This window comes from Chenopodium album, chromosome 16 (genome assembly GCF_948465745.1).
Source record: "Chenopodium album chromosome 16, dcCheAlbu1.1, whole genome shotgun sequence".
Taxonomy (NCBI): Eukaryota; Viridiplantae; Streptophyta; class Magnoliopsida; order Caryophyllales; family Amaranthaceae; genus Chenopodium; species Chenopodium album.
Window position 1 is genome coordinate 36,390,657 of NC_137849.1, and position 25,926 is coordinate 36,416,582.

Here is a 25,926-nt window from a genome sequence, read left to right on the forward strand (position 1 = left end):
CAACAACAACAACAACAACAACAACAACAACAACAACAACAACAACAACAACAACAACAACAACAACAATAATCACAATTACAACAACAATAATCATAATAACAAATAAAAACATTAACAACAACAACAACAAAAACATAATAATAATAATAATAATAATAATGATAATAAGGTTTCAAAAAAAAATACTAATAATAATAATAATATTACTACTAATAACAATAACAATAATAACAACAACAATAATCATAACACCAACAACAACAATAACAATAATCACAATAACAACAACTATAATCATACACACAATAACATAATAATAATAATAACAAAAATAAAAATGATAATAAAATTACTAATAATAACATTAATCATCATAACAACAACAACAACAACACAACAATAATCAAAATAACAATAATCATACTAACAATAACATTACTAATAATTATAAATCATGTTTTTTTTTAACAATAATCATATTCACAAATAGTTTTTAAAACTAAATTATTCACAAAAATAAAAATAAAAAAATTGTTTAAAAAAAAAACGAAATTCCAAAACATCCGCCTGGAATTTCCGGAATTTCTGGGCGGAAGTTCTGGATTCCGATTTTGTTTTTTTTTAACTGTACCTACTCGCCGCCGCCACCAACACCTCCGTCGCCACTAGAGCTGTCAAAAGCTGACCCGACCCGAAATACCGACCCTAACCCGATTATTAACCGACCCGTCTGAACCTGAAAAAATGGTGACCCGAACCCGACCTAATTCGACCTAAAACCAACCCTAGACCCTAGTTAACCCGAGAATTTAAGACCCGAACTCGAACATGAACCAATCTAGAGACGACCCGACCCGATGTAACCCGTAAATTATTGACCTGAACTGAACCTGACCCGAACCGAAATTGACCCAAACCCGTTTAACCCATCAAAACCCGAATTCAACCCGACCTGTTACTAACCCGACTTGAATTCAACTCGACCTGTTCCTAACCCAACCCGAATTTAACCCGACCTGTTACTAAACCGACTCGAATTTCAACCCGACCTGTTACAAACCTGACCCGAGATCAACCCGACTTGTTATTGACCCGACCCAAATTCAACCTGACTTGTTATTGGTATTGGAACATGTTTTGATATGTATAGGTCATACGTCACCCTTTATGCGCCGCGGATCAGCCATCCCTTTGTCACCTCCTTCAATTGGTGGTTGTAGGTGGTTGTTGATGGTGGTTGTTTTGTTTTGTTTGATTTTTTTTTTTAAAAAAAAAATTCAAATTTTAATTTTAAAATTTTTTAGAGAGTTAGAGAGATAAAATGAGAGTGAATGAGGTTAGAGAGTGAAAATGTGAGTCGTTGAGTGAAAATTCCGTATTTATATGCTAGGGGTAAAAATGAAAATTCCTTAAAAAAATGCGAGCGTTCCCTTGTAAAATGGGAGCGACGTTTAATAACACCCTAAGGAAATGGAAAAAAGACCAGTGTGGATAGAGCTACAATGGCAAGCACGTAAAATGAATCACACAAGGGTAGAACCGACCGTGCACTATCCTACTGTTCATAAGGAACAGTACCGGTGGTCTTCTCTCTTTTTCAAGAGTGTAGATGAACTTATTTTTTTGATTTGATTTAATCTGAACTTTTAATTAATATATTTCTTCTACGACCAATGCCTACACCAGACCTTACTAACTATTTCTGAATCTTTGATGTTAGATGTATTGGGTACAAAAAGACTGAATATGCTAACTATGACATCCCAATGAATAAGCAAAAATAAATTATTTAGTTTAGTTTGCAAACTAATAATTCCAAAATGCTCGTTGTGATGACATTTTGAAGTGATCTTAAAGCGAGTCAATAAAATTTTAGATCTAATATCCTAGCTAACACCTCTAATCAGCCATTTGGCAAATTTATAATTGCATCCATTGCAAAGTAGAGGCCTACGATAATGAGCATCGACAATGGAAATTTAATATATTTCAACCTATGAGAATGCTTATAAAATTTAACGAAAAGTATTACCTGATACCCCATGATGTGTTATATTCAGTGCTTGCATGATGTGGTATCCGGCTAAGGAGAACTATATATGTATGTATATATATATATATATATATATATATATATATATATATATATATATATATATATATATGATCTTAATGTAGTTTTTTTCAAATTTGTAAAATTATTTTAGTTTTGTAAGTCATTACGAAAATATAGTTATTTTTTCGAAATTCAATAATAGATTTATTTACTTTTTTTATTAAGTGTATTTATTTACATTTGTAAAATTATTTTAGTTTTGTAAATTTATAGTCTAAGTATATTTATTTATGGAGAGCAAAATATATAGGATGGAAAATAAACCACTCCATTTATTTCTTTCATGCTTTCATATTCATACTTTCATATTCATATGCATGTTTTGAGAATATCTATTTTTGGTTAAATGGATAAGCACGATCAAAATCATATGTTTACAGTAATAGAGTTGATCCTTAAACATAGAGAGTTCCTATTTTTGGTTAAGCGGAGATGCACAATCGAATCATATTATTAGAGAATGCCTGATTTTGGTTGAGTGGAAAAGCACGATCAAATCATATATTTCGTAAATACCTATTTTTGATTAAGTGGAGAAACATGATCAAAATCATGCATATATTTTGAGAATATAGTGTCTATCTAGGCTTGAGATCCTTTTTGGTTTGAGTGCTTGATTTTGTTATGTAAGGTACACAATCTAATGAATGATCCCCGACCCTATCTCAAGAAAACGTGTTAAAGTTAAACTATGTCACTATATCAACTTGAAATGTTTTGAGTGCTTATTTCTGTTATGTGTGAAAATTACTATAATTTGACAATATTTTGAACTTTTCATATTTGTATATAGCTTTTTTACTTGATTAATGCATTTTCTTTTGTAGTTTAGAAAGAGAAATTTTTTACCCCATAAATATTACCTCCCTAACTTACTATTCCTAATTCAGGCAAGGACTTATTTGATACGAAATACTTTTTTTTTTTTTTTTTTTTTTTTGCATTGATACGAAACATTTTGTAATTAAATTTGTATGAAGTGTCGCTCGCAATTAATTATTATTATCCAGATTAAAGTTTTTCATAATAACTCATGCAACAACTTTCGAAACTTAGTCAAGTTGCATGATTAAAGTACCAAAATGTCAAACTTCAAAAGAGATGAACGGGTGCTTATACTTAGTGGGAATAGTTTTATGCTAATACTAGACAAAGTAAATATAGCTACTGCAATAATTTTTAATTAGGAAGTTCCAAAAATAAAGCATTGCTTGGCAACTAAGCCACTCAAAGATAATTTTAATGTGTACAAATTAAATATTACGACATTTATAATGAAATTTTTACCCTGGAGGCGGATAAACGATAATCCGTGAATCCGTTCCAAAAAAAAAGAAGGCAAAATGAACATTTAGTTCTTCAGTAAAGAACATATAGCTATTTTATAAAGAACATCCAATTTTATATGTTTTTTTTTTGTAAATTTAAAGAACGTTTGTAATATTAATAAAGAGCATGATAATATTAAAGAACATTGTTTATTTAGTAAATGTACATTTGGTATAAATGATAATGTGAGTATTTGAAAAAGAACATTTTACTGTATTATAATGTACATTGTATTATATTCTAATGAACATATATTTGATAATGTTGCTTACAGGTTTAATGTACATTGCATTATTTGGATCATGCAAGTATATGAAAAAAAACATTTTATTGTATTTTAATGTACATTGTATTATTTGGATCTACAACTTTTTCTGAATTTGTCTATTTGCTTGCTTTCTTCTTCCAAAATGTCTTAATCGGTTTATCTTCTTCAAAAACTTCATTTTATTTCTCATTGCAACACCTAAACTACATAAATCGCAAATTAAAACCAAAAATTACAATTTTCAATCAAATTTATAAAAAACAAACACTCAAACTCAAAATAAGCAAGTATGAATGTCGAATTTGGTCTTACCTTTCGTTTTTATCTGTTATCTTGAACAATTCTGGACTCAAAATTTCGAATTCTCTTGAAATTTTGCTCGAGGTTTGAAGAATTTAAATGGATTTGAAGTTTGTTTGGAGAGAGAAGGTGAACTTTTGGTAAAAAAAAAATTAAATGTTTTGTAATTAATGTATGGTAAAGAAAAATAATTATAGTACTATTTATCTATTTCCTTATATACAAAATTTCTTTCAAAAAAAATAAATACAAAATTGTTGCACAAAAATCTCGTGTATATTATATATGGATACTATGTTCTTTTATATATATGTACATGTACATTATATATAAATGAACACTATGTTCTTTTATATGCCCACGTACATTAGAAAATACCTGCATGTACGTACATTCCGTCTTTTGGATTCGAAACTTACTTCTAGTGCTTCATTGTCCCTTCCAGAAGGCTACAATAGTCTACTATGATAATATTAGTGATGTTTACCTGTCTCATAATCCCGTACAACATCAACGTACAAAGCATGCATGTTGAAGTGGACATTCATTTTGCTCGGGAGAAGGTTGCTCTAGGTCACATTCCTGTTTTACATGTCCCGTCTTCATATCAGTATGCTAACATTTTCACCAAGGATCTTCCTTTTCCATTGTTCTAAGATTTTCGCTTCAATTTAAGCATCTGTCCTCCTCCCGCTTTGACTGAGGGGGTGTGTTAGACATTTTTTTTTTAATAAAGATTATATCATAAATAAAAAGTCATACAACGTCTATAAAGAGATTTATTTTTAATAAATGCATGACAATTGAATCAGATATTGATCATTTTTTTTAAAAAGAATATCATTAGTGTATGGTTTATTTTATGGAAAAAATCATGTTGAAAAGAGTTTTTGAACTTTGTAAAACCTTAGAAGATGAGGAGAAGTTAAAGGAGAAAGAAAATAATGAAACAAGTAAGAGATGAGGTAAGATGGGGTCAAAAGACTACAACACTAATAAGAGTTTTTGTTAGAATCATTCTAGATTTATATATAAGTGCTTCTTATTAGATAGAAGATTGATTATAGCTTTAAGACCTCTTTCTTAAAATAACACAATAAGAACAAACTATCTATGTTATAATAAAAGAAAAACCTTTAAGATAATTGTTCAACATTTAAAACTTATAATAATTACTCGGTCAGGGGTTAATCGAGTTACTCAGTCAATGGTTACTCGAAGGGTTACTCGGTCATGGGTTACTCGAGCTACTCGATCAGTGTTTACTCGAGTTACTCGGTAAGGGCTTATTTAAGGAGTTCGGTTAGTGGTTACTTGAGGGTTCAGTCAGGGTTACTCAATCAATGGTTACTTGGGGGGGGGGGGGTTACTCGGTTAGGGGTTAATCGAGGGGTTAAGTCATGGATTACTTGAGAGGTTACTCAGTCAGGGGTTACTTACGGAGTTACTCGATAAGGAGTAACTCAAGTAACCCCTGACCAAGTAACTTGAGTAACACCAACAACTCGAGTAACCGTTGACCAAGAAATAATTAACACAAAGCAAGACAAAGCTCAAACATGTGATCCAATCCAAGCAATGATATTAATTTTCTAATTTTCTATACTCCATACCAACATGAGTGTCAATGCTTATCAATTGTTTGTGATCTAAATAATTGCTAACATTAATATATTTCAATATGAAATAATTATATCTTACACACGCATTCCAATAATTTATATTTCATACAACTACAAATTCATGCACAAAATTACAAAAACAAAACCAAATTGATTATTTTAACGATTCACTAATGGTTTTCTAAATTATATTAATAAAACGGTACGCCCGTAGTGCAAAAAAACTAGTACACTAAAAAGTCTAAAACTTACTGATGAGGTTGGTTCCAATTTTCCAATAACAGACTTATGACTTGAGTTCTCCATGCTTGGTGTACCTCTATTTCCACTACAACTTGCAATTTTAACTAAAAACACAATAAAAAAATTTAATACGATCGCCATTGCAAAGAATTTTAGAGCAAAATAGTATATTATGTGCTTTTCAGGTTCTTATGCTATACATACAACTATATAACAATATATTGGATAATATTCATAAAAAAATATTGGATAATTGCCATAATGGTCATTAATTTTTAAGTATCTTTTGTTTCCAAAAAAAAAAAAAAAAAAAAAAAACATAAGATAAAAAAGTCTGTCTTTCTATCAATGAAATGTATGTACTGTAAAAGAAATCAAACAGATAAATTTTGGGTGCAAAATATCAAATGGATAATTGATTTTAAGGAAAGATATACTCCGTAAAAAGAAATATTGGATCATAGTCTTGTTATTCTTAGATTATTGGATTATATGAGAATATTCTTCACCTTATTTTTGCTAAATTAAAATGTTACTGTACATTTTTATTTCAAGTGCTATGTAGGTGAGAAACTACAAATAGGGATTTATAGATTTAGGATTTAAATTATTTAATAATGAAAAAAAAATTCAAATTGTGGAAAGCTAAACGTCGCCCTCAAATATCTAACTAACGCCCGCAAAATCCCCCCATACTCTCACTCCTTGTTCACTCTCTTAAACATAATTCTCTCCCTAAACAACAACAACCACCAACACCTCTTCATACTACCCACCACCATCACCACCACCACCACCTCCTCCTCTTTTAACCACCAACTCCTTTTACCTCCGGTTTCACGATCTACACAGCCGCAGTAATGACGAGGAAGGACAAAGGGAAGTCGGTCGCCGGAGAAAAAGTTTATTTTTTATTTTATTTTTTTATTTTCTGAAATCGCAGGCAAACGCCCGGTTTTTTCGAACGTCCTAGGCTCAAACACCTAGTTTTTTGGAACAACCGCACGGTTGTTCGCACGAACTAGGCGTTTGAGCCTAGGACGTTCGAAAAAACTAGGCGTCTTCCTCGGCTTAATTTTTTTTTAAAATTCGTTTTTTTGATTTTTCGCTATTGTTGTTTATTATTATTATTTTTTTTTTATAAAAACGAAAAAAATTCACAACTTCGTTAGTTTGTTTATAGTTTAGATTTGTACTAATTTGTTTTTTTTTGGTTGAAAATCGAAATTCAGGAAAACGCCTAGGATTTTTGAAAATCCTAGGCTGAAACGCCTATTTTTTCGAAACATCTTAGGATATTCGAAAAACTAGGCGTTTCAGCCTGGGGTTTTCGAAAATCCTAGGTGTTTTCCTGGATTTCGAATTTTTATAAAAAAAATTATCGCAACGTATCAAGTCTGTACGGTTTCAAATTTAAAAAATTTGTTTGATTTTGAAAATCGCGGTGGTTGGAATGGTTGACCGATTAGCGTTGGTGGCCGTTGATCACTAGAGAGAACGGTTAAAATTTTTGTGTACGGTAAAAGTGTGAAATTGAGGTAAATTTAATTAGTTTTATAATCGTTATTATAAGGATAAGTACGTAATTTTATTTTATTTTACGGACGTTAGTTAGATATTCGAGGGCGATATTTAACAACCCCTCTTAGTAATTATTCACCCAATCACAATATTATACTCCCTCCGTCCCCGAAAGAACAACCCATTTGGGTTGATTACGCGGGAATTAAGAAAGTTAAATAAAAGGAAGTAAAAGTATATTGAAAAGATAAATTTACATGGGGTTTGTAAAAAAATAGAGAGAGAAAGTAATAAAATTACATGGGAAATCAATTTTTTATATGGGAAAGCTAATTTTGCACAAATATTGTTGCAAATTGGTGGGTGTTTTAATGCAAATAGGTCATTCTTTTTGGGACTAAAATTAGGCCAAATGGGTCGTTTTTTCGGGGACGGAGGGAGTATATTTATATTAGTCTCCTAAAACACTGTTATATTACTCTTTTAAAACTCCGTGCATTTCCAAGTAATGTAAAAAAATAAAATAAAATGAAGGGAGTATTTATGATTCATTTATTTTTAATAAATCCATTTTTCACATACTGTAATTAACATCAACGAAAAAAGAGTAGTCGTATTACTTTGATGACCAAAAGTTTTTCTTTCAAAAAAAAAGAAATGATGACCAACAGTTTTTGTGGCCGCAATTGCTCGATGATCTTCCTTAAAAAGAGCACCATTTTTTTTTTGGATAAAACCGCACCATTTAGAAAAGAGGATAAAACGAAAGTCATACACGGATCGCGATCTGTGTGCTCCCTCACAAACCCAATCTTCACCGCTCATTTCCCTAATATCAAACGCCTCAAAATCAACCTCAAAACACCTTTCAAACAAATCAAAAAAACAAAAAAAATCCTCAAAAATTTCAAACTCCCGCCTTCTCTTTCCTATATAAACCCCCTCATCCCACCATTTTCTTTCATCTCAAACTCAAACAATCAAACTTTCCCTCCATTTTTCTCTCTCCTCAAAAACCTCCATTAATGGCTCGCACCAAGCAAACTGCCCGTAAATCAACTGGCGGAAAAGCCCCAAGGAAGCAGCTAGCCACCAAGGCTGCTCGCAAGTCCGCCCCAGCCACCGGCGGAGTGAAAAAGCCCCATCGCTTCCGCCCCGGAACCGTTGCGCTTCGAGAGATCAGGAAGTACCAGAAGAGCACTGAGCTTCTCATCAGGAAGCTCCCATTTCAGAGGCTTGTAAGAGAAATTGCTCAGGATTTCAAGACTGATCTTCGCTTCCAAAGTTCCGCTGTTGCTGCTCTTCAGGAGGCTGCTGAGGCTTACTTGGTTGGTTTGTTTGAGGATACTAACCTTTGCGCTATTCATGCTAAGAGGGTTACTATTATGCCTAAGGATATTCAGCTTGCTCGTCGGATTCGTGGTGAAAGGGCTTGAGATTAAGTTTGGTTGATTTTGATTTAAATTAGGGTTTGTAATTTGGGGATGAATTTGGGAAATTAGGGTTTAGTAGTGATGATTTGTGTATTTAAATAGAAATCTGAATGTTTGTTTTATGTTCAATGGAATTACGGAAATCTAATTGTTATGGTTTAATACTACTTTTGCTCAATTACTCTTGTCATTCTATTTTATTTTTAAAAATTATGTTGATTTTATATAGAAGAATGAACCACTTTTATATTTGATTTTTCACTTGAAGAAATCTTCAATTGATATCAGATTTTGACTTTTCTTGTTAGAAAAACGAGGAAGGGGAAAGGATGTGAGGAGGAAAGAATGCAAGAAATAATGTTAATATGGAAAAATTATACGGTTTAATATATCAGACAATTCTAATTTCTGTAGAGATATTAAGAATCTGGAAATATGAAGCTCATTTCTTGCTAGACGCAACAGAATAGAGACTATGACCTTACATTATGCAGCAGAAATTGCTAGTTTCTCACTGGACAGGTTATACAATGTCCATATCTGAAAAAGAAATGCAGTTCTTTGACTCTTTTCCATCACTCGACAAACTCAAATGCAGATTGTGGTTGCCTGTTTTTATCGTGTTACTGGGGGAAGCTTCTTCTGACACAGGCAAAGGTATGAAACTCACCGAGGGAAATATTTTGTATGAGACTGAGGTGACCTTTTGTTTTTGGTAGCAACTTTTGACGCCTCAGAATAAGTTACTGTGAGATCACCCGAGCTTTCAACCAATACTTGCACAGCACATCACTGAAAGGTGCATTATCATTTCTGCTAGCTCCGTAGTTACTAAAAATAATTCCCCAGACAGCCAATTATGTTCTTGCCACAGATACCAATAGATTCAGACGTTTGCGGATCATATATCCACAAAGTCAGATGTATACTCAAACACAGCTTGAATGACCTGAGAAGAAAAATAAAGAATAATCAGGAGTCCAAACTGGTCTTATCTTAGCCGACTTCTTCAAGAGGCATGAGGCAATTCAATTCTTGATAATAAGCTGATACTGCATTACTGCCACAGGCTTGTTTGTTTTTTCAAGGTCAGTACTTCATTTGGAAAGCAAAGGGAGCTCTTCATAATAATCTAGCAGTCTGAAAGCTGTTTAGGCAACATTAACTCCTCTGTACTATGTTGAAAGAGTTTTAGATAAGCTTAGACATGAAAATGGCAGGCTACTTAAGCAAGTAGTCCATGACAGCAACTCCTACGTTATCTGTTCAGGCTCTTCAGCTAATTAAGCCATTAGTCACCTTCGTCATTGGTGCTGCTACTGCTGTATCTTAGGGTCATGTAATAAGGCTCAAAGAAAGAAAAGTACCATCGTAATAAATATAACTCAACATTTTTGCAAATTGCCTACAGTGCTTCAAAAAACAGGAATAGATTTTGTTTTACATTAATCAGACAACAGCAGCATTATGGTAAAACATAGATGCATCATATTTAAGGAAAAAACATAATCCTCAGTTACAGACCAAAAGTCCATAGCTTACAATCTTACTCTTACAGAATAGTTCTCAATGACAATCTGCTCAGGAAATATAGCTTTATCTGACAGCTCAATTCCAAGATATTTGAGAAACTAATAAAAGAAAACATAAGGCTTGACGTTTAAAAGTAGTATGCACAATACAGAGAGAAAAAGCAGAACAAAAAAACCCCAGTGTAAATGTGTAATCCATCCAATTTGACAAGTGGTTCATTCTTCTATATTGTGGCCCTCAGATCAAGTGATAAAATAACCACTTAATAGCATTCTTCAAATTAATAAGGCATGTAACAACCGATGTTCTATAATAATGAAAATGAAATTAATGAAAAGCCATGGTAGTGCAAAATCAAGGCTAGAACTCTTGTTATGAAGTGCTTTGCTGTTCACCTATTTGAAGCATGTTCTGAGCTTTGAAGAGTTTGTCATCATGACTAGGTGGTATCGTTTGGAATAACACGAAAAGTTTCCAGAAGATTCTTGTTTCAGAGAAGCAGGCTTGCAGGGTCATGCTGCAGAAAGACATAGCCATGCCATCCATATGGAAGCCATGAGATTTTTATTGCTACTCTTGCTGATCATACTGTGTTCTCTCCATCACAGTAACAGAAAACTATATCTCTTCAAACATGGATGTATGTCAGATTGACCAAACCACGTAAAAATCTTGTATTTTTCTAGCTTATCTTATTTGTTAATTCACTTACTCTTTATCTATTTGTCTCAAACAATTAAAGATCAATCCAACTTCAATCCAATCTATAACAGTTAGAAACTCAAAAAACAAATAAAAGAAAACATGGTAAAACCTTCAATTTGACCTCCATTCTAATTTCTAACCAAATTGATCTTATTCAGAAATTTTCAGAATTCCTTTCCTTGCTTTCCTCCTATTCATGGCACAATCATTCCTTTCATCTTGTTCTTGGGTTAAATTAACCCATAATCGTATTTGATACCACCAGATCATTTGGGTACAACGTCCTGAGCACACAAAGAGATGTTATCACATTTAAAAACTCATAAAACCACTCTTGCAAGTCCCCCAAATCTATCCTTAATTGCATTGTGAATCAATTTTAAGCTACAACAGCTCTCTCAAAGAAAACCATTTAGATTGTAAACTTTTATCTAAAATATATATAGAAGGTGCCAGAATGTCTGAACAGCAAAAGATTAACTTCTCAGGCAACACAAACTCTCCTGAAATAAATTAGCTTTATGATCATTTTCTAAAAATACCTCAAAGCAACACAATTATTGATTTTGTCCAATTAAGAGCTTTTACTTGAAGACCAAGTCATGGCTTCCTCTTCACACCCTAGAAGAAACCAACCAAGAAACACTTCCACCGCCAACCTTAGAAATCACCCACCACCACGACAACCCGTTCAACAACCCATCCCACCACCTATACAACCCCCTCCTATCGACACTTATGGAATTGATTTTGGGAACAATGAGCAATATATGGCAAAATTCCTTAAGATTCGACATAGGTCCATTGTCCCTACTAGATTTGTGAATAGAGGTGCCACTCTAGCCTTAGGAATTGAAGATGAAATGTTGAGATTATCCGGTCGTGTAGGTTGGGCTCCCTTCTTATACAAGCATGCATACACTTACACCAATCTCACTTTCGAGTTCCTCTCCAGACCGTCGACTATAGGTCAAATGGCTACACCCCTAAGGATATATCATTCAATTGTTTAGGTTTACGTCATACTCTCACAGTTAGCCAAGTTAACCGAATCTTAGGATTCTCTTCACATGGAAAGTTAACTAGACCAAACCGCTTTAGGATAGAAGGGTATTTGGATAGAGCATTTTGGAGGGACTTAACTAAACTAGAGCAATATGACCCTAGTCGATCCAAAGCCACATGCATTTTTCATCATGTCCTCGGATATATAGTCCGACTTCTCTCTTGTACTCTTTTCGCTAGGAATAGCACTTCTGGTGTCTACTCTGCTAAGGAGCTATATTTTTTGTGGCATATCGTGGTTAACTCTGCTTGAGATGTCCTAGGAAATGAGGATGTCTCCGAACAGACTCTTAACCCGATGCGTGGTTCATAGATTATTTGTACAAAGTTGGTAAGGGTTATGGGGAGATTGCTATAGGGGGATGATTACCTTGCTTGTTATTAGGCCATTAATGATCTTGATCTTACAGTTTTAGAGCCATATAAAATGGGTGGTACTATCACCCTTAAATTGCAGAGTTTGTGGACAATGAACTTCATCAAGAAACAACAAGGCGGCCACGGTTATGTGTGCCTTGTTGGAAGGCCAAATCTCCCACGTCCTGTGCCATATGCAAACCTCCCAAGAAAGGGTCTCCTTGAGATTAAAGGACCGGAGACAAAGGCCATTCCCCAGACTTTGTTTTCCCACACCCACCTACTGAAGGTGTCTATTATCGGTAAGGGATAATCAGCAAAACATGGAGGAATATATCCCCATGCTCCAAGGTGGTGCCCAACCACTTCAAGGTGCTCAACCATTTCAAGGTGCTCAAAGGGTGGCAAGTTGGTAACCAACCACTTACACTAGAGGAGCAAATTGCAGGTATAGGGATTGACTTTGGTCACATGAAAACTTACTTTGATGGCCTAAGGAGGGATTTTGCGGACACAAGAACGGAGTATGAAAACCTAGTGAAATCTCATGACAGCATGGCCACCACTTTGGCAAGATGAAAAGTCAATTCACTTCTATGCACTCTACATTTCAGGATATGGGTGGCATGATACGTCGTCATTTTGAGGGCAGTTCTAGTAGTATAGAATGCATTAGCTTGCTCGATCGTCATCTCATTCGTGTTTTGTTGACACTCAGTTATGTCCTTCAACAGGCCACACATAACCTCCAGTTCATTGTCCTCAAACTCCACAATTCAAGGGTGATAGTACCACCCATTTTTTATGGCTCTAAAACGGAAAGATCAAGATCATTAGTGGCACCAATAACAAGCAAGGTAATCATACCTCCTATAGCAATCTCCCTAGAACCGTCTGCAACATTGTACAAAATAATCAATGAACCACATACAGGGTTAAAAGTTCGTTCGGAGACATCCTTATTTCCCTGGACATCCCGAGCGGAGTTAACCACGATATGCCACAAAAAATATAGCTCCTTAGAGCATACACCCCAAGTGTATTCCTAGCGAAAAAAGTACAAGAGAGGAGTCGAACTATATATCAGAAAGCATGATGAAAAATGCATATGGCTATGGATCAACTAGGGTCATATTACTCTAGTCTAGTTAAGTCCCTCTAATATGCTCTATCTGAATACCCCTCTATCCTAAAGCGGTTTGGTCTAGTTAACTTTCCATGCGAAAGGAATCCTAGGAATTGGTTTACTTGGCTTATCGTGAGAGTATGACGTAAACAATTGAATGATATATCCTTAGGGGTGTAGCCATTTGACCTACGATTGACGGTCAAAATGGAGAGGAACTCGAAAGTAAGATTGGTGTAAGTGTATGCATGCTTGTATAAGAAGGGAGCCCAACTCGCACGAGTGAATAATCTCAACATCTTATCTTCAATTCCTAAGGCTATAGTGGCGCCTCTATTCATAAATCTAGGAGGGACAATGGACCTTTGTCGAATCTTAAGGAATTTTGCCATATATTGCTCATTGTTCCCAAAATCAATTCCATAAGTGTCGATAGGAGGGGGTTGTATAGGTGGTGGGATGGGTTGTTAGGTGGTGGGCGATTTCTATAATTGGCAGTGGAAGTGTTTCTTGGTTTCTTCTTGGGTTTGAAGAACAATTAAGCAATCAAAGACACCAAGAAGTAACCAAAGAAACAATAACCAATCAAGCACCACAAAGCTACACCACCCTAGTTGATAACAAGAATTATCCTAGGATTGCCACAATACCACAATCAACAAGAACAACCACCAACAAACATTGCAATCAATCTTAACTCACAAAAATTGCTTCCGCAATTTTTAAGGATTCGAAAATTCCATCACAATCAATCAAGAATAAAGACTAAGAATGAAGCAAAACCAAATCAAAGTCAACTCTTTCAAGTAGCTACTCCATGACTACAAAGAACATTTGAAATTTCACCAAATTAATCACAATCAACACAAACAAGGTCAACACAACTAAGAAATTCCCTAAAGAATCACAAACTAAAAAGTTTCATCAAGAAATTTCACAAAGTAAGCCATGAAATTTTTAGAGAGAGAAAGAGAGTAAAAAGAGTATACCCAACTTGTGATTGGTGTCAAATACCCACAAATGACCCGTTCTTGTAGTCTATTAAGCCACAAAATTGCTTCCAATTGAGTATATGAGAAAACCCCCAAATTCGTTTGAAAGTTAGGATTTTCGAATTTTTGGTGAGATTGTGAGAAATTGAGTGAATTTATGGTGAGAATTTCGTAGGAAATTGGTGTAGTAGTGATGGAAAATAATGGAAATGGAAAGAGATTGTGATGAAATTTAGGGTGTTGAGGGTCTGGTAGTATAGAGAGGAGAGAGGAGAGCATGAAGTAGAGGAGAGAGCAAAGAAGAGAGAGAAATTCGTGGAAGTGTGGGGGTTGTGAAGGAAAAACACAGACATAAGAAGAAAAGGGCATGCTCAAAACTGACGAGGCACGGACGTGCCTACCTGCTGGGACATGCCCGCCAATCGCCATAGGCACTACACGAATTTTTTTGACAGTAGCTTCTGGTGTTCTGAATTTTGATATGTCATGGACGTATCTCTTCCAAGACCTGAAGTGTCGACCTTTTTTTTTTTTTTTTTTTTTTTTTTTTTTTTTTTTCCTTCTAAGACCATATCCTTCAAAAACTTAGCATAAGAAGGCATCTCAGATATAGCATCAAGGAACAAGATATATATGTGAAGCTTCTTCAATATATCAAGATATTTCCTGTACTTCTTCTCTAACTTGGCTTGAGTCAATCTCTGTGGAAAGGGAACTAGTGGCACATATGGAGCAAGTGGTGGTGCATTTAGTTTCTTTGGCTCTTTCTCGATCACACTACTATCGATCACTTTCTCATTTGTAAGTTGTGACTACCTCTTCAATAACCTCATTTGATGGCTCCTTTAGGAGGATCCTTCAACTTCTTTAAGGAGATGTGCAGAGTCTTCCTCCAAGTCCACCATAAAACGATTATCTGCATTTTGTGACAGAGAACAGTTAGCTTAGTGAGTAACTGGTAATGAAGCATGCCTTAATCAGTTTGTGAAATACCTGATTCCTTTTCAACTATCAAGCAAAGATAGCCATCAATCTCATGGTCTAAGTAAATAGTAATTTTCTGTTCTCTATCCTGCAAGCAAGCATCCTCTCAATCAGAAATGGAGCACACATTAGAAATCTTAAGGTACAAGCTTCAACTGATTTTAAGGTACTAGCTACTCAAAGATGGCTGGCATATTAGCACAATGACAGAAAGTTTCTTTGCCAGTACTTGAAAAACAAATTCTTTGAAATCTGATAAAATCCTGCTACATTACTGTGGAAGCTCTTCTTTGTTTCGGATTATGGTAAAAATTCCCACATCGATTTGAGGGAGCACTTTGATCTGCTTAAACAGTGGTCCACTTTCCCAATTCTATCTTTGGAGCAAGATGTGACGGTTAATATACTTGAGGGCTCAGCTTCCCTAAATTCAGAGGATAACAGAGCAGAATCAGGATGCTAGCTGAGTATTGATGGGAGATTACAGCAAATGGTGTGCTTGACATTGTAATCCTGCAAACCAGCGGGGGGTGTAATTTTTAACTTTGTGCAATGTCTAGAGTCATACTTCATGGTAACTAGCAACAAGAAAATTTGCAGTTGGAGGAGATAATGAACAAGTAAACTAGCATTGCAGAGAAATAATATTAAAAAACTACTCCGTCCTTGAACATAGTGCAATTCACATTTGGTTAAAAGGAATAAACCCAGATATCAGTGCTTGATGCTTCATATCGCTCTTAGGTCCCATACATAAGAAACAAAGGGTCACACCGTAAACCAAGAGAAATTATAAAAGCAACTCGTCATAAGCGGCTTTTGTGATGAGAATTAACACCAGAGTACCAGGCATTTACAGCATAAGTTGCATATTCAAGAAATTTCCAAATACGTTCTTCACATGCTACATTGTATAGATGAAGAATACGATGAGAACCTTTGGTGGAAGAATGAATGACAAGGGGCATATTCTTTTGATGTAAGGTCTTACAGTTGTAGATAATTTCCTGTTCAAGAAGTTAGAAAAACTCAGTCAATTGTAAGTTAAAATAGACCGCAAAATTTAGATAACACCAGGAGATATCAGAATGATAGATTTAAATTATTATTCCAATACACAAATATATGAAAGTGAAAGTTTACAAGCCTGGAGGTCTCTAGATAAGTATTTGGACAGTTCATCATTCTGTTTCTGATAATTATGCCAACAAATTCTCTTGGTTCTGGTCCTGCATAATAGTAAGCAGTTGATTGCTGATTGATTCAGACCAGTTTTGGTCTCTTCTTGTGTTCGATTCTGATCATAGCATTTTGACATGTTAAAGTGATTTTTTTATTAGAAAATACTAGTACTAAAAGTGATGAGAGACTTGTAAGGGCATGGAGATTTCCATGACAAGAAACAGAAAAAGTATTTCCAAATTGCAGGAAATCAAAGTTCTTCAGGAGCCAATAATCAATATCTAGTTACCAAAGTTGACCTGTGTTTGAATTAAAAAAACCACCACAATATAACAATTTCAGTGTAAAATCTGAGCACCCCAGCTGAAGGACTAAATGACAATTCCTAATCAATAGGCTCCCTTATATTAAAAATAAGGTGACTAACTAGCGATTTTAGTTCATATAAGGGTTCAAAATCTGCAAAATTCAGTGTAAACCCTTATTTTAAGTCACCTTTAGTCTCTCTCAGCACTGCTGCTCCTCTCATAGCACTACTGTTCTTTATTAAGATCCTGCAGTGCAAAATCATATAAAAATATAAAGAGAAAACCCCAAAGAAAAAAATGTTTGCTAACATGATACCAAACTCCAATTTCACCAATATTTGCTATCACAATGCTTAATACAAATATTCATCCTACATCTTATGTATACCTTTGGAGGGGGGGTGGGGGGCGGTTTGCTATCACAATTTCACCAAGTGTTTCATGCAACATCAAATTTCCAGAGGGAGACGAATAGTGGCAACTGGGAAGTTGGAAAACCAGGGTAATTTTCATAGATTGATGTCTCAAAGTCAGACTCTCAGACGAACTGAGACATTAAATACTTGATTTAGGGTCAACCGGTCAAGTTGTCCAATGCAAACTACTTAAACAAACATAATTATCAGCAACAAAAACAAATCAAGAACAAGACTTCTATTGTAGAAAAACTTCAGATAGCATCTTACCAACTTGACATTCCACTTCAGATATTTTGGCACTCTCTGCATCCTTTTGAGCTTCATCAACACAATTCTCCAATTTGCATAAAAATGGGCAGAAAATTGTTTTTACAGCAAACAATTTGTGCTTTACAAGAGAGCTTCCACCCATTTCAAATAGGTCCACTTTGTAACGGAATTCAGGTCACTCCCAGAGGTTTAATAATAAGTAACTATTTTCAGAGCCTCTTATCCATCTTCTATGAGATCGAGGATGAAGTTGTGATCTAAACTGAAAGCTGTATCTTTTATATGTTGCAAAGCTCTTTTAATTTATAATGGCTGCATTAGCAATTACTCTACAAAAAATAAAACCTCAACATTCCATAATTGTTAATATTAGATCACTACCTTTAGGCAATTCAGATGTCAATATTCCACAATGTTGAAAACCACAGTACAGTATGAGTATGACTGTCCGCGCGCATAATGCATTACAGATGGATGCTCAGCATAAATTGAAATATAATTAAAAAGAACTAAGCAGGAAGAGAAACAGAAATATTATATAAATACAGACTTAAGAACCAAAACAGCTACAAACATTCCTGTTTGTTGTTCTGTCACTAATACCTTCAGGATTAAAAATAACAATGACTTCTACATATAACAGTTATATTTGTGTAAGACATAATCAGAAAATTAGTGAGATCACAATCAGAAAAAAGGCTTGGAATGATTATATCTCATACAACATTTTTGAAAAAGAGTGCACCAAAATTGGCAAAATATATCATTTGTACAAAGTTTTCAACCAGTACAGGAATTCTTAATGGCAATCAAGTATTTCACTATAATCCACTGAAATTATATAGTGTTCTTGTTCACTTTACACTCAATTAGAGGGTAATAATGAGATCCAAAATCAAAAGAAAACAACATGCCTAATAATAAAAGTAATAAGAGCACAAGATAGAAGAGTTCAGATAAGAAACTACCCACCAATTTAATAAGAAAATGCAAATCTTTTACATATAAGTATATCGTTCAGCCATTGCTGTCACAAAGAATCCTACAGCAGAGTACGCAGAAAGGAAGACCAAACCAAGATAAAAGGGAAAAAAGGAGAAAAAAAACCCTGTGATTTCCCTTGTATTTACAGCATTCCAGCTTTTATGAAGATTTCATCACCTTAAATCTCAACAAAAGGTGAATTACTCAAATATGGCACTTGAGTTTTTATTTCACAACCAGAATAGCATAGAGGTTTTACAGTATTGGATGCTATGTCAGAATCAAGGGTCATATTATTGCATGAGCTTCAGATCTTGGAATCCTATTGCTTTGTTTTGTTAGATTGGTTGAGAACTTCTAAGCTCATTCCATGTTACTATTCCTGATATAAGAAAACAGCAGCTAGATTCCTTGTCCGTTTATTTAGTGCCCAATTAATGAACACCACATATTCTCATTTTCTCAGGAATCGTCCTCAAATAGTATCTTGTAAAACCTTTTCCTTTCCTCAGGATCAAATAGACATCCAGCCTGACCTACTGGATCTTCTTCTTCAGATATCTCCACATTCTTGTCCTTCCTTTTCTCTACTTTAGGCATTATTGTACCTTTCTTCTTCCTCTTCTCTAGATTCAATAAACGCCCTCGCTGATTGTACTCATGCAGCCCCTCTTGCATTAATTCCCCAAATTTATCCTTCACCACAACTAGTGGATCCTTGTCAATCAGCTTTGAGGCATTATATCCCTCTCGGAGGAGAACCGTGTAGGTCTTATACTTGTTTGTTACATAGAATATGCCAGGATGTTTTAACAGCAAAACATTTAACTTCTCTGGCAAAGCAAACTCTCTCTTGAAATGGCCTAGCTTTATGACAGACATTTTCTTCCAAAGAGTTAGTGATAGTAATTCATGTACCAAGGCCACTGTCCTTTTCTCATGCTCCTTTGATCCTTCAACCAAGCTGCTTGGATTTGTGTAAGGTGATATATATGGCGTTGAATTGAACTCATTAAACCTCTCCCATGATTTAATCCATGTCGAAGGCAGTGAACACGAAAAGCGAGGCTCTAAATTCTGCTTGCTAGCTGACATTTCAATGCACGAAATCGGCAACTCAGGGTTCCATGACACAAGCTCGACCTCCATTGAACTTTTCCTCCCACTATAATTAATAAGCCGAAACATTTCTGAATATTTTGGAACTATTCTAATCAGATAATCATCAGGAAAACCGTAATTTCGCTTCAATTCATCAAGCTTTACCACATTAAGCCTTTGGTTTGAGCTCATCATCAAGATTTTCGCCAACCGCTCAGCAAATACAGGCTCCTGCTCTTCTTTGATGGCCTCTTCCTCCTCTACTAGGCACATCATCCTTTTGGTTAGTTGACAATAGAGCTCGTCGTTTTCTCGAAAGACCTCAAAGCAACATGGATACTTGTTTAGCCAATTGAGAGCTTTGCCTTGAAGATCAAGGGTCTTGAACTTTTTCTGGATGAAATTAACAGGTGCCACGTGATTAGGGTATCTCAGGATTATGTTCTTAATTTGGTTATTCACAATCCAACGACAGTTATGGGTTAGAGCTGATTCAAGATCTGGGTCTTTCTTCATTGACCAAAGAGAAAAATCTCTAATGAAAATCGAAAAAGATGGCTTAGAACTCTTGTTTGTAAACTTCAGGTTTTGAGAGAACCTAATGATTTTCATGTTGAGCAGGTTTTGTTAAAAAAAAAACCCTGTGAAAAAAAAAGAAAAGAGTATCAATATCTTGATAAATGCCAAGAGAACAATCAAAATGCAAAGATTTTATGAAAAATTTTAGCAGCATATGTTATAAGCCAATGTGACTGATAGTAAGAAAAAAATGGCAGGGATACTGCGAATGCGCGATTGATAGAACTGAAACTATGGTAGGTTCTGCCTTAGGCAAAAGGCATGAACTTCAGATTCAAGACATGTCCAGAATGCTGAGAGGATAAAAAGATCATCCATGTAAATTTCAGACAGCTCTATATGAACATTTTTCTGAAGAAAATACTTAAAATTTCACAAAGTTATGGTTTTGTGACATAATACAACAATTCCTCTAAGTTCCTTTCACAATTTTCTTACTGTATTGGACAAAAAATTAAGACAAAAAGCAGCTCCTAATTATATTTTCAGCTCAATCACTGACTGTAAACATTACACAAAAGTAAAACAGCTCATAATGCAATCAAACCAACGGATTTTTGGCAGATTTTCATTTTATAATCAACTAAACTCGGAAAGAAAGTCAATTGCAGCAGAATTCAGGAGGCAAAAAGTCTATTAATAAAAGAAAAAACTGCAAGACATAGCAGGCAACTCTAACCTAACATGAATGAAGACCATTATTAACACACTTCTACAAAATCCGATACCCGATCAGTGAATGGAAAGGTTAAAGCAACAGGTATAATATGGACTCACCCTAATTAGATTTCTTGGATTATGTTAAGAAATTGGAATCGATACTACAATTAAATAAAGGATCAAAATTATAAGTAATTTACATTCTAATGACTAATTTATCAAATACAAACAAACCCAAGAAAAAGCAAGGGAAATCCTAATATCAGTACCTAAATACTCGAATTTGTCTGTTGCTTAAACTTATGTCATAGCAGATTATACTCAACAACAATTATACTAATAATAACAATTGACTAAATTACAACAAAAAAAATCATTGATTTATCTTATTAGATTTCTTGGGTCATGTTCAGGAAATGGAGAAGACACAAATGAATCTCTAAAATTTGTGATTTTCACTTTGGATGTAAATTATTTTCCCTAATTTTTACAGGTAAGTGGTAAGTAATATTCAATAAAATTGAATTGGGAAATGAATTTTGGAAATTTTAATCAACAATTGCAACAAACATAACAATAATTGCAACAAACAAATTGAAAAGAGTGAGAAATAATTTGAGTTAAGTAAATAATTTGAGAAAGATTGTACCTGAAAAAAATTAGAGATGAAGACAGAGAGATTGTTCGCAGGACAGAGAGTGAGAAATAGTGGCCGGTGAACGGTGATGGTGGCTTACGGTGGAGACTGCCATAGTAGAGTGTTGAGTAGAGGGTATAGAGTAATAGAGACTAGTTAAGGTTTGCAATTGTGAGGGACTTTTCAAGTAGTTTTATTTTATTTTGGGAAAATTGTCCCCATTAATCCCAACTTTGCTCCGTCCGATGTTATTAATCTCAACTTTTATTTATTTTCTATCACTCTCAACTTTATACCCTATTAATTTTTATCACCTCCAAGTAACTTGAAATCGGTTGAAGAGGTAAATCTTGGTGACTTGGGATTACTTGTGCACATGTCGTAACTTGATTAGTTAAAAAGTAAATGAAAAAAAAATAAATAAATTCCCAACCCTCCCTCAGCCTCAGCATCGACCACCACCACCAACCTCCCTTCCTTAAGCCCCAGCCGCTTCCTGCCACTCTCGGACCACCAAGGGGGTGGTCGGAATTAGACGGACAAGGCAACAAGGTGGTCGAATTTGACGGAGAAGGCGCAAGGTGGTCGAAATTCAATGGGTAAGGAAAGGGGAGTTGGAATCTGTAACACCCTAGAAATTCATTTCCTTTAAAATACTTGTTTTGCTCTTTTTAAATTCGAAATTGGAAATTCTAAGACATTACCGCCATCGTGAAAACGGTTAAGGCAATTATCAAAGACAAACAGCGGAAGACTATCTTTAAAAATTAAAACCATTCAAAACAAGTCAACTTAAAAAGTCAAACCAAACGAAAGTAAAGTCAATCCAAAGTCAAACAAAGCCAACCTACAACTTGGAACCATTTTAGGTCCTTAATAATATTGAAATAAATATTTAAAACCTTTGTGTTAGTCTCACAAGCAAAATATATAATAATCAAAGCAATAAACCACGTCATATTCTTATGGAAACTAAACATGATTCGCTTTTCATTCATGCCCATCATGAATATGCTTCAACACCTGAAAATCTTCTCTTTACTTCGTCCCCACTACTCGCCATTAGAAATGGGTCGTCATAGGGCCAAGATAAAGACAAGGCTAAACAAACATACAACACACAATCATCAATGCTGAGTATATTAGCGTAAACAGTGTACATTAACATGCTTTAATCCTATCAACATACAACTTACCTTGTTGCACCTGTTTACAAGCACACAGCACAACCAACGAATAAATAGATAAATAAATTGCTTATTTAATTTGATTACGCATCGAACGTGTTTCCCACCAAATCCCTGCCCCAAAGAATTGGGGTAAACTACACCAGGAGCTAACCGGGTAAGCAAATGTCACATGAAGTGACAGGCGTCCTGTGCTTAATAATAAAAAGGAAAATATAGTGTCTTGTACTCCAAGTAGAAGCTATGGTTAAATATAAAATCTCATAACTCCCTCCATATGTTCATACTCAATGTATATACGTTCCAAGAGTTTTGGTGCGTAAACTCTTTCACTTTATGTTACTTATTTAATTCTTGAACAATTAGTGACCACATAAATTTTATGTTGAACCCTTATTAAACTACCTCAATGTTAAATAACACCTTAAGTGCATAAAGCACTACAAATCCTACCCCTCGGTGTTTATAACACCTTAAGTGCACATAGGCATCGCAATATATTTAATTCCTGTGTTCTAAGACACTTGAATGCTCAATCCTCGTGGTTAAAGCATCAATAAAAATTATATGAACCACAATAAACTTCCCTTTTTATATCCCAAACCAAATTAAATATTTAGTTTAATCAAACACGCTCTCAATCATGCCAATAACAAAAGTATAGTTCATATTCAACATAAATAATTCCAAACATCAATCCATCATAAATAATTCATACATCATAAATCAATCACCAACATCAATCCAATCACCAATTCCATTCCATACCTATCATGATACTACCATGGAATTAATTACACAAAGCCTAGCATGTTTCTATACACTTAAATAATTACCGAGTATGCGAACTGACAGGCTCAAGTCGTACCACCTAATAAAAAATAATTCCTAAGTCCTCTAACTATGCAGATAGGGAAGAAGGGTCGAACCACAGGGAAACAAGTTAATTTATTCCTAATTAATTAAAGCAACCTAAACTTTAGTAACCAAATTGTTATTATTAAAATGGAACTAAACTACGAAGATTAAGAATAGGGAGAAACAATAAATAAAAGGCCTAGGGTATAGGTTCACCAATAAATAATATTCCAGGGTAAAACATAACAATCAATCATCAATTACTCAGATCATAAAGTGATGCGGTTCCAAGGCATCAATATTATTATTATAATTATTTTTATTATTATTTTTTATATTATTATTAGGTACCGAATTTATTAGGATATTTTTGTTAGTTTAATTCGGTTAGTAGAAGATAAGCTTAACTTTAAAGATCATATTTGCAAAATATTATCTTTACAAGTTAGTGTTAGTTTCCTAGTTAGGTTAGAATTTGTTTTACACGATTTTTAGGCTAATTATTTAGCTTATAAATACATGATGGTGTTTAACGAAAAGGATGATTGATTGATTTGAAATTTATAAATTTTTACGCAAGCTTGTGCTTGTGTATTCTTGGCCTAGTTTAGGTTTAAAGCTCGTGTTGCTTAGCGTTTCTTGACGGAGACTCAAGATTCCAAACCTTTCAACTGCGATTGAAGGTTATATCCATTAAAATCCATATCAAATTGGTGTGGCTGCTGTTTGTTTGAAGCATTTATGATGGAAATCAAGAAAATGAATGAATGTTTGGATAGAATTGATGCTCGTTTTCAAATGCGTGACGTGAGATGTGGTGTACAAGATATGTCTTATGAGAAAGAGAAAGTAGAGCAACCTATTGTTGAGGCTATATACGAGGAAAAGATTGTATCTTTACCGAGTGATAATCTTACAAATCCAATTTTAGAGCAATCTCATGAACAACTAGTAGAAGAAAAAGAAATTAAGGAGCACAAAAGTGTATATTTGTCTAGTTTCGTTGACAAGGAGGTTACATTTGTGGTATCTAAGTTCGTAGCAAAAAGTCAAATTTCTATAACTTCCTTTTACGGTGATAATTGGGATACAAATATTTTCACGTATTATTTCCACTATATTGATTGCATTGAAAAAGGTGTGTCATCAATTACAATTTTGGAGCATTCAATTGAAGTTTGTGGTGCATTCAATGGTGTAAGTTATAAGCATGGCATGGTTGGATGGAGACATATTCTTTTAGTTCATGTTCGATTAATTTGGATGATATCTTGGGTTCATGATTTGCTAAAACTTGGGACAAGTTTTTTTCGAGAGGGGGAGTATGATGCGGTTCCAAGGCATCAATATTGTTATTATAATTATTTTTATTGTTATTTTTTATTTTATCATTAGGTACCGAATTTATTAGGATATTTTTGTTAGTTTAATTCGGTTAGTAGAAGCTAAGCTTAACTTTAAAGATCATATTTGCAAAATATTATCTTTACAAGTTAGTGTTAGTTTCCTAGTTAGATTAGAATTTGTTTTACACGATTTTTAGGCTAATTAAATACGTGATGGTGTTTAACGAAAAGGATGATTGCTTGATTTGAAATTTATAAAGTTTTACGTAAGTTTGTGCTTGTGTATTCTTGGCCTACTTTAGGTTTAAAGCTCGTGTTGCTTAGTGTTTCTTGACCGAGACTCAAGATTCCAAACCTTTCAACTGCGATTGAAGGTTATATCCATTAAAATCCATATCATAAAGGGCTTTCGCTACGTATTACAATCACAGAATTAATCTACCGGTATTAAATCACATATCTCGAATCTTGACTTAATCATTTATAAATTAACCTGCTATTGAAACTAAGCCTAAACATCAATTCTCATCTCTCGAATCTCGAATCAATATTGCATAACTCATACAATTAAACCAGGCCTAATCTAATTGCATAACATTAAATCAATCAATAGGAAATTAATCAAGCATTGACAATCAACAATAATAAATCACCCCTTCATATTATTTATGGATCCCCACCAACCCTAGAAATAAAACTACTCATACATAATTAAATCAAAACTAATCAAAGCAATTAAACAAGACATGATGAATTAAAGAAATTAAATCACTGAAAATAAAAGAGAAGAAATCGTTA

At 34.3% G+C, this 25,926-nt stretch overlaps 2 protein-coding genes across 2 annotated transcripts; one reads left to right on the plus strand and one right to left on the minus strand.

Moving 5' to 3' along the window:
* The first annotated feature begins 8,381 nt into the window (after positions 1-8,381).
* On the plus strand, positions 8,382-8,990 carry LOC145585192 (histone H3.2). The gene has a single exon (XM_081641922.1). The coding sequence runs from the start codon at positions 8,428-8,430 to the stop codon at positions 8,836-8,838; it is 411 nt and encodes a 136-aa protein (XP_081498048.1). The 5' UTR covers positions 8,382-8,427; the 3' UTR covers positions 8,839-8,990.
* A 9,666-nt stretch (positions 8,991-18,656) lies between these two features.
* LOC145585193 (protein WHAT'S THIS FACTOR 1 homolog, chloroplastic-like) lies at positions 18,657-21,877 on the minus strand. Its single transcript, XM_081641923.1, has 2 exons — positions 21,750-21,877; positions 18,657-20,502 (listed from the first exon to the last, which is right to left on the minus strand). The coding sequence occupies exon 2, from the start codon at positions 20,471-20,473 to the stop codon at positions 19,223-19,225; it is 1,251 nt and encodes a 416-aa protein (XP_081498049.1). The 5' UTR covers positions 20,474-20,502; positions 21,750-21,877; the 3' UTR covers positions 18,657-19,222.
* Between the last annotated feature and the right edge of the window lie 4,049 nt (positions 21,878-25,926).

What these genes read in the sequence shown, in the direction of transcription:
- LOC145585192 (XM_081641922.1), top strand. Translation starts at nt 8,428, where the DNA reads ATGGCTCGCACCAAGCAAACTGCCCGTAAATCAACTGGCGGAAAAGCC.
- LOC145585193 (XM_081641923.1), bottom strand. Translation starts at nt 20,473, where the DNA reads ATGAAAATCATTAGGTTCTCTCAAAACCTGAAGTTTACAAACAAGAGT.